Here is a 15,395-nt window from a genome sequence, read left to right as displayed (position 1 = left end):
CTGAAATGGACTAACCTAATTCACAATATTCCTTATGGGAACAAATTCGGTCAGTACTGGCACCTGAACATACTTCTGGAATGAAATAATATCGTAAACCAGGGGTCCACTGTATTATTATTATCTTCATTCACTCTAAAAATGGTGTGGTGCTATTTGTTTATTCTGAACTAACTTGTACAACTTGTACACAATGTAAGAGTATTTGTATTGTGAGGTAATTATTATTATAATAAAAAAATATTGAGGTAAATGTTTTACAAACTCTTACAAATGGACGTGAATGAACTAAAAGTAGACACATATTAATACGCATTTCTTTCGCCTGACCAAGTGATCGTCCACTACCTGTTCAGTTGGTGTTCTTACATTGTCTCAACTCTGTATCTCGTTCTCTCTCTCGTTTACTCTTTCGTTAACTAGTTGGCTCTCATTGACGATGGCGTCTAAGCTTAGCTGTGATAAAAAGAGAAGTCGTAAGCCTCTTGCTTTAAGTGCCAAGTTAGAGGATGATGGTGTGCCATTCTGATTTTATTCAATAAACACCCTACCACTCACCTCTCACACATTAATATTAATATTTTAAGGTAAGTAATAAGTGTACTCTGTGTGTATCTTACCTTTTATTGTGTTTTTAATGCCTATTTCTATTGCTAACTTAATATAAGTTAGTGTAAACTTGTTGTCTGGCATTTATTGCATAGTTTGTATGTGCTCTGATAATAATACTTGTGGAGCTGTGTGGTGCCGGGTGGAGGGACATTATGTTTTCTCTGAGCAGCCATCAAAGAAAACGTATGAATCTGCGTTTGGCCCAGCCACTCCCTCACTCCGCTTTTGTTTACAATTTTCGGCATGAATTATTCATTACTTCTACCTTTGTTTATTATGGCATCTAAAGGTAGTTGTTAGAAATGATTAAATTCAGTGAACAAGGCATGTCGATGTTAATAATATGGCTCTGGACCACAGTGTAGGTAGCCGGTAGGTGTAGCCCAGGCGGGCTACACCTACCGGCTACCTACACTAACTTCCTACAAATAAATACTACTCACCTCTCTTCCTATATTAAGACTACACATATTTTAAGGTAAATAATGAGTGTACTGTATGTGTATTTTACCTCTCTGGGATGTTTTAAATATCGTATATTAAATATGAGACGGGGAGCCAGTGCTACCTACACCTGGGCTACCTGCACCTGACTTCCTACAAATAAGTACTACTACTCACCTCTCTCCCTACATTAAGATTACAAATACACTTTAAGATAAGTAATGAATTTACTGTGAATGTATTTTACTTTGTGTTTTTTAATGCCTAGTTCTATTACTAACTTAATATAATTTAGTGTAAGCTTGTTGTCTGGCATTTATATGCATTTATAAATGGAAAAAAATGGCGTTCTGCCTTCCGGCGATGTCTGCTTTCCGGCGACAGCCTGGAACCTAACCCGCCATATAAGTAGGGCCCTACTGTATTATGTATTACCAAACCTTTATGTACAGTTCAATTAAAGATCACAATTATCATTTACCCCTGGGATCCCAAATTTGCCTACTATGCCCTCTACAACAGTTTCTCTAAACTTTAGCATGAGGTCCCCACATGAATTGCTTTCTCACTTGGTTCAGAACTCCCTAAACACTCGATTAACATCTCCCAAAATCTCTCTCTCTCCTCTTCCCCAGGTGCATAAAAACTTAATACAACTCACTTTTTGCATCCCACTCTTACTTTAACCTTACACTGTCGGTGCTGTGATATTACAGCTTGCAAGCCAGTGTTGGTCCCGTAATAGTAAGCAAAAATTCAAGCGGCTTCCAATCTTGCAGGAGAAAGCTGGTAGGCCTACATATGAGAGAATGAGTAAGTGGTCAGTGTGCGCAGTATAAAAAAAAAAATCCTGCCGCACACAATGCATGAGAAAATAAAAACTGTGTTTTTCGTTTAAAATAGCGACTCTGCAGTGTATTTTTGTATGGTATTTATGGTTGTATTCTCGTTTTCTTGGCCTCATTTGATAGAATGAAAGATATATTACAGAACTAGAGATGATTTTGAATGGTTTACAGACTGAAAGTACTTTGAAATTGAGTTCAAAATAGAGGAAAATACATGTCAAGTGGTGGGTCTAATGTGCTTTCACAAATGCGCTGATATTATTTATACCATATTTACAATGATGCAGCAGTCTACATAGCAGTAAATCTCCTATTTTTTGTGCAAATAAAAATTCAAAATGGAAAGCAAGTGTAATATAAGAGGGGTCTGGAGATGTGACTAATGAACAGAGAAAATGTTATTTAAGTGAAAGGAATGTTCGCAATGTTAATTCTGGACCCTATTTTGAAACTGGTCTTTCTTGAATTGTGTATGAAATGGGCCAAATTATCAATTTCTGATCACTTGGGTAGTTGAAATCGGTAAATGGGTGGTTTCTTGTACTCAATCGACAGAACAAAAGGAGTTCTAGTGAAAAAGCTACAAGTTTGGTTGGCTTGAACAATGGAACTGGCCAAAAATAGGGCTCACAGTGGGCAAAATTGCCGAAGCGTAAGTATCACTGAGACTGCTAACCTTGCAAGAGCGTAATACTGTAAGTTTTCTAACAAATTTCGTTCTTTTGGTGTCATTACCACCAGGAAAAGATTCTCTATCATTTCACAAGAATTTTTTTTTTTAAATTCTTTGACACTGAGAGCAAGTTTGGGAGCAGGGGTCTAAACAGTGAAAGGGTTAATCAACACAATCCTTGATTTATTTTTTCAATGCACCAGCCCATTTCTCTCTCCCCACTGGAAATCTATTTCCTTCAGCTTTATTTTGCTTAGAGCTAGGATATTTAGCTTCTTTTTATTTGCAACATTTAGAATCAACTCTATGTACTGCATTCACACATATTCAAACATTTTGGTTGCCTTTTATGTCGTGCATGGCTTGTGGAAGAAAAATTCTTCTTCACTTCAAGAACTAATAAGAAAATAGGTATGTATGCATTTACAAGTACATGTATGTGTAGTAAGAACTAAACATAAGCAGAAGTAGCAAGATGCACCTGTCATCTTGGGTTTTTATGAGACAAAGAAAGACACTAGCAATCCTACTTTATTTAAAAAAAAAAAAAAAAAAAAAGTTTACAGGATTTTGTTTCCTACTCATTTGGTAGGAAGGTAGTACCACCCTGGCTGGCAACTGTCTACCAACCTACTACTTGCAACTCAATTTTCTAATTGGAATCATTCTCTCTACCTGCAAATTTATATTGTGACTACGGATAAATCTCTCTCCATGGGAAAGTGGAACAGAATTCTTCCTCCAAAAGCCATGGGTGTCATAAGAGGTGACTAAAATGCCGGGAGCAAGGGGTTAGTAACCCCTTCTGTATACATTACTAAATTTAAAGAGAGAAACTTTTGTTTTTCTTTTTTGGGCCACCCTGCCTCAGTGGGACACGGCTGGTTTGTTGAAAGAAGAAAGAAGATAAATCTCTCTAAGACAAACTGATTTGCCTAATGACACAGAATGCACATTAAAAAGTTAAAGGAAATTAATTCATATTTAAATATGGAAAGAAATGGATTGCCATTTTATAAAAAAAATTAGTTCTATTCGCCTAATAAAATTATCTATAATACATAAACGCTATCTTTACCATTACGAGACAAAAGGGAAGGTAACTTAAAGATGTATCACTATAACTCAACAGGTGCCTTTTCATAAGGACATGAATTTGGTCTAACGATAACCCACATTATCCATGCCTTGCTTGCAAGCAGACTAAAGCAGTTTTACACAACTATCTCCACTTAAGTACTATCTCGTGTATTAATTTATTGCCATTGCAAAAGCTAATTTCAGTCAAAGCACCACTGCCTTTATATTAGTACTCTCACAACTACACATCTGAATAGTTTGGAAAACTGACAAGGGTGAAAATAAAAAAAAATATAGCAAAATAAAAGATGGCTGGAAAACTATTATCATAGTAAGAGTGGTCAAGAGCTACAGAATTCCTTTATAACTACAGTAACATAGCAAAGAATATAAACAGTGGTAAATACAAAGCAAATTATGCTGAATATACTTACAACACCCTCCACAGCTTCCACACGTCTAGATCCAAACAGCATCAAGTGGATTGGAGTCACCATTGTCATTTGCTTACACGACACAGCTCGAGTGCGAATCTACAAAGCAAAAATTTTTTAAACACAAGCTTTACAATAAAACAATAAGAATAAGTTATTTTTCAATAAGCCACACCTGATACAAAGGCTTCTTACATGTTGAGGCCCATATTTATGCAAAGTTTTTCAGACAGAGAAGCTAAGAATAAAAACTAGAACAGAGCAGTATACAGAAAATGTTTTTTTTTTTTTTAACAAGTCGGCCGTCTCCCACTGAGGCAGGGTGACCCAAAAAAAGAATGAAAATACTTTCATCATTATTCAACACTTTCACCTCACTCACACATTATCACTGTTTTTGCAGAGGTGCTCAGAACACAACAGCTTAGAAGCATATACCTATAAAGATACACAAACATATCCCTCCAAACTGCTAATATCCCAAACCCCTCCTTTAGAGTGCAGGCACTGTACTTCCCATTTCCACGACTCGAGTCCGGCTATATAAAAATAACCGGTTTCCCTGAATCCCTTCACTAAATATTACCCTGTTCACACTCCAACATATCGTCAGGTTCCAAATACCATTCATCTCCATTCACTCCTATCTAACACGCTCACGCACGCTTGCTGGAAGTCCAAGCCCCTCACCCACAAAACCTCCTTTACCCCTTCCCTCCAACCTTTTCGAGGACGACCCTTACCCCGCCTTCCTTCCCCTACAGATTTATACGCTCTCCATGTCATTCTACTTTGATCCATTCTCTCTAAATGACCAAACCACCTCAACAATCCCTCTTCAGCCCTCTGACTAATACTTTTATTAACTCCACACCTCCTAATTTCCACACTCCGAATTTTCTGCATAATATTTACACCACACATTGCCCTTAGACAGGACATCTGCACTGCCTCCAACCGCCTCCTCACTGCTGCATTCACAACCCAAGCTTCACACCCATATAAGAGTGTTGGTACTACTATACTTTCATACATTCCCTTCTTTGCCTCCATAACTTTTTTTTTTATTATTTTATTATTAACACACTGGCCGATTCCCACCAAGGCAGGGTGGCACGAAAAAGAAAAACTTTCACCATCATTCACTCCATCACTGTCTTGCCAGAAGGCTGCTTTACACTAGTTTTTAAACTGCAACATTAACACCCCTCCTTCAGAGTGCAGGCACTGTACTACTTCCCATCTCCAGGACTCAAGTCCGGCCTGCTGGGTTCCCTGAATCCCTTCATAAATGTTACTTTGCTCGCACTCCAACAGCATGTCAAGTATTAACTTTTTTTGTATCCACATATACCTCAATGCACCACTCACCTTTTTTCCCTCATCAATTCTATGATTAACCTCATCCTTCATAAATCCATCTGCTGACATGTCAACTCCCAAGTATCTGAAAACAATTACTTCTTCCATACTCCTCCTCCCCAGTTTGATATCCAATTTTTCATTATCTAAATCATTTGATACCCTAATCACCTTACTCTTTTCTATGATCACTTTCAGCCTTCTACCTTTACACACACTCCCAAACTCATCCAATAACCTTTGCAATTTTTCTTTAGAATCTCCCATGAGCACAGCATCATCTGCAAAAAGCACCTGTGTCAATTCCCATTTTGTATTTGAGTCCCCATAATTTAATCCCACCCCTCTCCCGAACACCCTAGCATTTACTTCTTTTACAACCCCATCTATAAATATATTAAACAACCATGGTGACATTACGCATCCCTGTCTAAGACCTACTTTTACTGGGAAGTAGTCTCCCTCTCTTCAACACACCCTAACCTGAGCCTCACTATCCTCATAAAAACTCTTTACAGCATTTAGTAACTTACCACCTATTCCATATACTTGCAACATCTGCCACATTGCTCCCCTATCCACTCTATCATATCCCTTTTCTAAATCCATAAATGCAATAAAAACTTCTCTACCTTTATCTAAATACTGTTCACATATATGCCTCAATGTAAACACTTGATCTACACATCCCCTACCCACTCTGAAACCTCCTTGCTCATCCGCAATCCTACATTCTGCCTTACCTCTAATTATTTCAATTATAACCCTACTGTACACTTTTTCCTGGTATACTCAGTAAACTTATTCCTCTATAATTTTTACAATCTCTTTTGTCCCCCTTCCCTTTATATAAAGGGACTATACATGCTCTCTGCCAATCCCTAGGTACCTTCCCCTCTTTCATACATTTATTAAACAAAAATACCAACAACTCCAACACTATGTGTCCCCCTGCTTTTAACATTTCTGTCATGATCCTGTCAGTTCCAGCTGCTATACCCAAAATCACAAATGCTTTACATAATACAGTAGAACCTCGACTTATGAGTTCCCCAACATACGAGTTTTTCGAGATACGAGCCGTTGCTCAGTTGATTTTTTGCTCTGAGTTACGAGTCAAAATCCATGTTACAAGCGAGCTTTCCCCTCAAGGGAGGTTCCTCGACCCTGGTGAGGCACTCTTGGGAATTTGATCTGTGTTCCAGTTCCCTAAATTAATCCTGAATACCTTCCATCCCCTCCCCCACAGGCGCTGTATAATCCTATTGGTTTAGCGCTTCCCCATTATAATAATAATAATAATAATAATAATAATAATAATAATGAGCGAGCTTCAAAACGACGCCACTGGTTGGCGCAGCGAATGCCACAACATCCCTCAGCAGTGACCGTGTTTTGCTTGTATTCTGTGCAGTTATTCTGCCAAATTTCTTTTTTTTAACCATGGTCCTGAGAAAGTAAGTGCAAAGGATAGTGCTGAGAAGAAAAAGAGGATGATGTCCATGGAATTAAAGCATGAAATCATAGATAAACACAAGCAATGTGTGTGGGTTGTAGACTTGGCCAGGAAGTACGAGCGTAGTACTTCTACCATAAGTACAATACTAAAGTAGGAGTAGTCAATGAAGGCTATAGCGACAGCCAAGGTCGTTACAATAATTTCTAAGCTGTGGACCTCTGTCCATGAAAAGATGGAGAAGCTGCTGTTGAAGTGGTTGACAGAGAAACAGCTCGCAGGAGATACCATGACAAAGGGTATCCTCTGCGAGAGGGCATGAGGCATTTACACTGATTTGCTGCAGGAGACCCCAGGCACTTCAACGGATGAAGCATTGAAAAAATTGTTTAGTGGTCAGTCGGGACTGGTTCAACGATGTTTCACTTCCAAAACATTCTGAAAGGGAGGATGAAACAAACCTCCTTGGACAGGTTTTTATTGAAACTCCCTGCAGATGAAAGTGAGGAAAGCGTTGAGAAAAAGCCAAAAATCAGTGAAAAGTGAAGTGAAAAAATAAACTAATTGTAGCAATTAAGTTCAGCGATAAAGTGTAGCAAGTAAGTTAAGCAATTATTATTATTATTTATTATCACACTGGCCGATTCCCACAAAGGCAGGGTGGCCCGAAAAAAAAAAACTTTCACCATCATTCACTCCATCACTGTCTTGCCAGAAGGCTGCTTTACACTACAGTTTTTAAACTGCAACATTAACACCCCTCCTTCAGAGTGCAGGCACTGTACTTCCCATCTCCAGGACTCAAGTCCGGCCTGCCGGTTTCCCTGAACCCCTTCATAAATGTTACTTTGCTCACACTCCAACAGCACGTCAAGTATTAAAAACCATTTGTCTCCATTCACTCCTATCAAACACGCTCACGCATGCCTGCTGGAAGTCCAAGCTCCTCGCACACAAAACCTCCTTTACCCCCTCCCTCCAACCTTTCCTAGGCCGACCCCTGCCCCGCCTTCCTTCCACTACAGACTGATACACTCTTGAAGTCATTCTGTTTCGCTCCATTCTCTCTACATGTCCGAACCACCTCAACAACCCTTCCTCAGCCCTCTGGACAACAGTTTTGGTAATCCCGCACCTCCTCCTAACTTCCAAACTACGAATTCTCTGCATTATATTCACACCACACATTGCCCTCAGACATGACATCTCCACTGCCTCCAGCCTTCTCCTCGCTGCAACATTCATCACCCATGCTTCACACCCATATAAGAGAGTTGGTAAAACTATACTCTCATACATTCCCCTCTTTGCCTCCAAGGACAAAGTTCTTTGTCTCCACAGACTCCTAAATGCACCACTCACCCTTTTCCCCTCATCAATTCTATGATTCACCTCATCTTTCATAGACCCATCCGCTGACACGTCCACTCCCAAATATCTGAATACATTCACCTCCTCCATACTCTCTCCCTCCAATCTGATATCCAATCTTTCATCACCTAATCTTTTTGTTATCCTCATAACCTTACTCTTTCCTGTAGTCACCTTTAATTTTCTTCTTTTGCACACCCTACCAAATTCATCCACCAATTTCTGCAACTTCTCTTCAGAATCTCCCAAGAGCACAGTGTCATCAGCAAAGAGCAACTGTGACAACTCCCACTTTATGTGTGATTCTTTATCTTTTAACCCTTTGAGGGTTTCAGACGTACTAGTACGTCTTACGCGCAGGGGTTTTTGACGTACTAGTACGCATAAATTCTAGCGCCGTCAAATCTCGCGGGAAAAGGCTGGTAGGCCTCCATATGAAAGAATGGGTCTAGGTGGTCAGTGTGCACAGTATAAAAAAATCCTGCAGCACACAGTGCATAATGAGAAAAAAAACTTTCACCGTTTTTTTGGCATAAAACAGCGACTTTGCACTGTATTTTCGTATGGTATTTATTGTTGTATTCTAGTTTTCTTGGTGTCATTTGATAGAATGGAATGCATATCACAGAAATTGAGATGATTTTCACTTGTTTTACAATGAAAAGTACCTTGAAATTGAGCTCAAAGTAGCAGAAATGTTCGATTTTTACCAAAGTTCAAAAGTAAACAAATCATGCCAAGCGTCCAATACACGTCAACTGGTGAGTCTAACATTCTTTTGCAAGTGCGCCAATATGAGTTATACCATTTTTTACACTAATGCAGTAGTCTGCATAACAGTAAATCTTCTATTTTTCGCGAGAATAAAAATTCAAAGTGGAAAGCAAAAGAATGTAAGAGGGGCCTTGAGACGTGACTAATGAACAGAAGAAATGTCATTTTAGTGCCAGGAATGTATTTCTTGTTTGTTCTGGACCCTATTCGGAAATTGGCATTTTTTGAAATTTGTGTGAAATTGGCAAAATTGCTAAATTCTGACCACTGTATTGGATAATTGAAAATGGTAAATGGGTGGTTTCTTGCCCTCATTCAATAGAAAAAATGTAGTTCTAGCGAAATATTCATGTTTATTGTCGACTAGTACAGAGGAATTGGCCGAAAATGGGGCTCAAATTGGGCAAAATTGCCGATGCGTAAACATCGCCGAGACCGCTAACTTCGCAAGAGCATAATTCCGTAAGTTTTCCATCAAATCTCATAATTTTGGTGTCATTATGATCGGGAAAAGATTCTCTATCTTTTCATAAGAATTTTTTTTTTTTTTTAAATTTGGCCGACCCTGAGAACGAGTTTCTGAGAGGGCCTGTCGACCCTCAAAGAGTTAACTCCACGCCTCTTGCCAAGACCCTCGCATTTACTTCTCTTACAACCCCATCTATAAATATATTAAACAACCACGGTGACATCACACATCCTTGTCTAAGGCCTACTTTTACTGGGAAATAATTTCCCTCTTTCCTACATACTCTAACTTGAGCCTCACTATCCTCATAAAAACTCTTCACTGCTTTCAGTAACCTACCTCCTACACCATACACCTGCAACATCTGCCACATTGCCCCCCTATCCACCCTGTCATACGCCTTTTCCAAATCCATAAATGCCACAAAGACCTCTTTAGCCTTATCTAAATACTGTTCACTTATATGTTTCACTGTAAACACCTGATCCACACACCCCCTACCTTTCCTAAAGCCTCCTTGTTCATCTGCTATCCTATTCTCCGTCTTACTCTTAATTCTTTCAATAATAACTCTACCATACACTTTACCAGGTATACTCAACAGACTTATCCCCCTATAATTTTTGCACTCTCTTTTATCCCCTTTGCCTTTATACAAAGTAACTATGCATGCTCTCTGCCAATCCCTAGGTACCTTACCCTCTTCCATACATTTATTAAATAATTGCACCAACCACTCCAAAACTATATCCCCACCTGCTTTTAACATTTCTATCTTTATCCCATCAATTCCGGCTGCCTTACCCCCCTTTCATTTTACCTACTGCCTCACAAACTTCCCCCACACTCACAACTGGCTCTTCCTCACTCCTACAAGATGTTATTCCTCCTTGCCCTATACAGTATACAAATATATTTCAATTACTATAAATTACTAAAAAGAAAAAGAAAAGTTTTTCTTTTTAAGGAGACCTAAAACCAAAAACTTTCATTTTTCTTTGTAGGTCACCATGCCTAAGTGAGATATGGCTGGTGTGTTGTAAAAGAAAAAAATATAAATTAATATGGAAATCAGAAGACAACTACCACCTTTGATTTAAACAATAGTAGATGGATAAAAAATAAAAAAATAAACCTATACTGATCATACATACGTATATGTAAGCAATATTATATATACATGCACAACACCAATTTTCTGGCAACAGATTGTCTGGCACCACTTTTAGCCTGAATAAAATTATGGTGGCAACCACAGATGGCATTGTGTGAAGCACACTCACTTATATTGTTTACAATGCAGGTGTTGATTTTGTGCAATTCTCAACACAATTTGCTAATATCTAACCTTAGCTATGGCTAGGGTTAATAGTTATATTAAACCGTCAAAAGCTGTGGGTATTGACAAGTTAATCAAGTTGTCAGGTGAATTTATCAATGGGCTAGAACAATGTTCCATTGTGACAGAACAAGAGCTAAAGAAGTTTTACTTGATGCACAATAAATTATAGTATGATAAGGTATTTTCCTAATAAAGCCATCAAGTGTGACTCCTTTCTTTGTTTGCTTTTCAATCCACAAATTTAGCAAACTTTCTATCTTGTTTAGCTGTAATGGCCTCATTCTTTTTATGTTGCAATGAGGATTACTCAATCCATAAGCCTTTATCTTCATCTCACTGTTTTGAACAAATAGTTGATTCTCCAACATAAAACGCTCGTGCCGTCTTCATGATGCATACACCACCCTTCAGCATCTCAATCATGGCTAATTTTTTGAAACAAGCAGTTTCATACTTAATTTTCTTCCTTACTTCACCAGTGTTATCTACACTTCATTTGGACGCCATGATAAATATCCAGAGAAGAGATGGGGTGATGAAAGAAGGAAAAACTGAGTGATGATATAAAGTGACACAGGTGGGAGGCTGTTTGTTTACATTCATTCACCCTCCCTCACACCTTTCCCTTCACTGCTAAAACTACTGAATTGTGATGGGTCTCCTGCCTGCCTACCATGGCACTTCTTAACATAAATGAATTGGGCTCTCAAGTGCCTTATCGGAAATGGGCATGCTTCTATTGGAAATGAAAAACTAAATTTAAATCACAGAATACTGAAAATACAAACTAAGATGGTGCCATTTAAGGTTTTCTACTGTATTTTTTGGGGGGACACCAAAATATAAAATTCATAAATAAGACATGTCAATGTACCCAGGTACTACTTTGTAAACTAAGTTTTACATTTTTACAAACCTTTTCTCCAAACACGAAGTAAGGTGAGGGGAATATTAATTCTTGATTACTACAGTTGACAGATGACTTGTGGATGAGAGCAGCCTTGGATTCTGTTGTCAACACCTGCCAATTCAAGAGAATATCATCAGCATCAACAGTCTGGGTGATTAAGACATGCATCAGAAGGCTGGTCTGAGACTAGGCCATGGAAACATTGAAACCCAAAACTATCTCCGGGCAAATCAAATTACCACATGCAAATAACAACATATCAGGACCGAATGAAGAAAAAAGTACCGTAAAGAATGCAAATTTAAAAGTATACTACTGTTTATTACAGCACATTCAGTCCCTTGATTGTTCATCAATGACACGCTTATTTTAAGTAAGATTTAGAAAGACAAAGTACTGTACATGAATATTTGCATAAACCTGCAAGATTTGCATAAACCTGCAAGATTTGCATACACTAGATATTAATGTCCTAGGCTCTCAAACCGGGTCCACTATCAGCATTTGAGTAATGAAATCTCACTTTTTTAATAGCCTGTCATTATATTTATGTACTACAGTACTTTAAATGATACAAAAAAAAAAATGATATACAGTCATGCATTACCAGACTTTCATATTCTGCAAACCACAGAGCAGATGACATTAACCATTTTTACTATATAATTGTATTACTTGCCTTCACATGTTAGAAACCATACCAGTAAACAGCATTTGCTATCAACATGTTTACAATCTACTTGTCATGTTTTCTCTAAGCATGCAAAAAGCAAACAAGACAGAAATGAGAAAATCTCTTCATTCAGCGCATGAAGGTGAGTATAAGTAAGAAATTGCTAATTATTTAGTTCACAATCAGATTCTCTTGTATATAGAGGTTACCAGACAGGAGACGTGTGAATGAATCAAAATATTTCATGAGATCTTATATTTTTTTAAATGCATTGATGACTAGTAAGAAAATACTACTGTATAATAAAAAAAAATTAAAATTAGAAGAATGCATACCTTACGCTTTTCTTTGTGAGCACAGACATTTGGATAGTGTCCCAAAGTTAGAAGGCCCACTACCAAGTCTAGCTTAGGATCTGGACCATAAAAATTGAATGTTTGAGGCAGAAGACACTCTTCAGGAAATCCAGCAGTATTGACAAGCAACTCCTTCAGCTGATTCTGTGTGGAAACTTTTTTTATTTGCACAAGAACATAAGGCCTACTGGCCCAAGCTTAACAGATCCTAACAGTCTCAGACTATTATAGTTCACTCTGCTAGGGCACTACACTTGGATATAGATTTTGTTTATAATGAAATCCTCCAAATTATTAGATTCGCTACATAAACACTGGTAAAAATGCAAACATTTACCAAAAATACTATTGCACATTGTGAAACCCTGTAAAGACTACACATTTTAAGGTATAGAAACAATATGCCATTTACATAAAAAAGACTTGGGTATTGTAAAACACAATCTACACAAGTTAAATTATGTTATTCATATTTACTAGGCTCTTGGTTCAAAAAATAAAAAAAGTTATAAGATATTTCATGAAATAAAAAAATAAAATTTTTAGCTAGTGGTACTAGTTTATGAAGATGAAAAACAAAACAGAATAATGCAATACAAATTCTCTGGTACTAGTCTACGAATAAGAATTAAATTAATAGAGTGCAGTACTGCTATGATAGTCTACTCTATTTTGCACCTCACCCTTTCAAAATACTACATATTTTCCCACTCCGTTTTCATTTGTTTCCTCTTATGTACTCTCTTATCCTCACCTCTCATTTGCTAGTGCAAACAAACATCTGGGCAAGTTTCTACATATTGCCTCTATCAAAACACTGAGTTCCTAAAAAGAACAAAGCAAATACACAAATAGATTAAAAAATTACAAATCACTGAATAACTGACCTTTGCTTCCCAAGTAACCCTTAATGTAGGCATAGAAAGTCCTTTGTAGTCACAGAACCTAATCTCAGCATTTTCTCCACCAGCTCTGGCTTCCTCCCATGAATTAAATGCACTTAATGCTGCTATGTGGTCACTGTAGCGGTTGCCAGCAAAAGCACGTTGAAATGGACTAAGTCGACGGTATTCTGGAGCTGCACCGAAACAAACATTTAACAGTTATTCAGTTTCATTAATTTCAAAATTTATTATCATTTTTTTTTTTAACTTCCCACCAAAGCAGGATGACCCAAAAGAAATAAAAACCCAAAAAGGAAGAAAAAACTTTCATTATCATTCAACACTTTCACCACTAACTATTCATTTCACAGAATACACCAAAATATAGGTGAAGAGAAAAGATGAGAAAGCCAATATGGTAAGTAAGACACATAGGTAACATTTAGGCATCTTTATTCTGAAACGTTTCACCTACACAGTGGGCTTCTTCAGTCGAGTACAGAAAGTAGGCAAGAGAAGTAGAGATGTGAAGACGATGTAATCAGTCCATCACCCTTGAAGATGTAATAAAGTTGGTAGAATTACCGACAATATGTAAAGTAAAAGGACAAGTGCAACTAATGTGACATTTTATTGTGGCAACGTTTCGCTCTCCAGGAGCTTTATCAAGCCATTACAAACAATACATGGACACAGAGGGTATATAAAGGCTCAAGAGTGAGGTGCAATACTAGTGAGGTACCATTTCGATGTTCACTAGTGGTAGTAGTAGTAGTGACAAAAGTAATACAATATGGTAGAGCGATTAATTCGTACATGAGTAAAAGGATATCAAAACTATTACTTGGGTAACATAAAAATAGGTTGGACAAATATAGACTGGAAAGAGGCAGCTTGTTTCAGTGTTCACTTTCTGTAATGTGCTTTGTGTAGTATAACAGGAGAGACTATGTGATGGCGATGGCAGGGTTTACTGTTTTCAGGAGGATTCTTGCTAAGACTTCGGAGATGGTGAAGCTGCTGTTGTTTTGTTTGATTGTATTCGAAACAGCGATCAGTGCTGATTCGAGGCGCTTGCGTCTGCGGAAATTAGTTTCTTTGATCACTAATTGGGCATCTCTGAATTTCATGAGATGATTGGTGGAATTTCGGTGTTGTACACAGGCGTTGTTCAAAGTTATCGTTCCTACATGCGTAAATGTGTTCATTGAGACGGGTGTCGAGGTTTCTTGTTGTTTCACCTACGTAAATCTTGTCACAGCCTCCACAGGGTATAGTGTAAACTCCTGCATTGACTGGTTCGTGGTGCTTGGATTTTGTCCTGGTTAGATCCTTTATTGAAGTGCTAGAAGCAATGGCGACTCTGGTGTTAGCTTGTGAACGTACTTTTGAGACGTTCAGTGCAACCTGGCTGTTGGGAAGAATTATAACTTTGTTGGGAGTGGTGTTGATGCGTGGAGAATTAATGATCTGAAGAGCTCTTTTCTTGAAGTCTTTGATGAAAAAAGAAGGAAAATGTAACTTAGTGAATGTTTGGTGAATGTACGTACATTCCTCGTCAAGAAACTCAGGACTACAAATTCGGTATGCTCTTAGGAAAAACCCGATGATGATGCCTCTTTTGGTCTTGGTATCCTGACTGGAATAGAAGTGTGTGAGATCATTTTTATTGTTTTTTTCCTAAGAGCATACCGAATTTGTAGTCCT

At 37.9% G+C, this 15,395-nt stretch overlaps 2 protein-coding genes across 5 annotated transcripts in view; one reads left to right on the top strand and one right to left on the bottom strand.

The window, feature by feature from the left end:
* LOC128699965 (cytochrome c oxidase subunit 6C-1) overlaps positions 1–12,780 on the top strand; it is a 49,255-nt gene extending 36,475 nt beyond the window's left edge. Inside the window, exon 4 of the mRNA XM_070098726.1 lies at positions 11,837–12,780. The gene's annotated coding sequence lies outside the window, so the exon portion shown is untranslated. The remainder of the gene's footprint in view (positions 1–11,836) is intronic.
* Positions 1–15,395, bottom strand: part of mle (dosage compensation regulator mle) — an 80,296-nt gene that overhangs the window by 7,442 nt on the left and 57,459 nt on the right. For all 4 annotated transcript variants that reach the window (XM_070098725.1, XM_053792807.2, XM_070098724.1 and 1 more), the window contains 4 exons: positions 13,692–13,882; positions 12,784–12,948; positions 11,782–11,886; positions 4,092–4,190 (listed from right to left, as the gene is read on the bottom strand). In XM_070098725.1, the coding sequence (XP_069954826.1) occupies positions 4,092–4,190; positions 11,782–11,886; positions 12,784–12,948; positions 13,692–13,882 (560 nt within the window). The remainder of the gene's footprint in view (positions 1–4,091; positions 4,191–11,781; positions 11,887–12,783; positions 12,949–13,691; positions 13,883–15,395) is intronic.

This window comes from Cherax quadricarinatus, chromosome 64 (genome assembly GCF_038502225.1).
Source record: "Cherax quadricarinatus isolate ZL_2023a chromosome 64, ASM3850222v1, whole genome shotgun sequence".
In the NCBI taxonomy this organism is placed as follows: Eukaryota; Metazoa; Arthropoda; class Malacostraca; order Decapoda; family Parastacidae; genus Cherax; species Cherax quadricarinatus.
The sequence above is the reverse complement of the archived record's forward strand: the minus strand, read 5'-3'. Positions and strand labels throughout refer to the sequence as shown.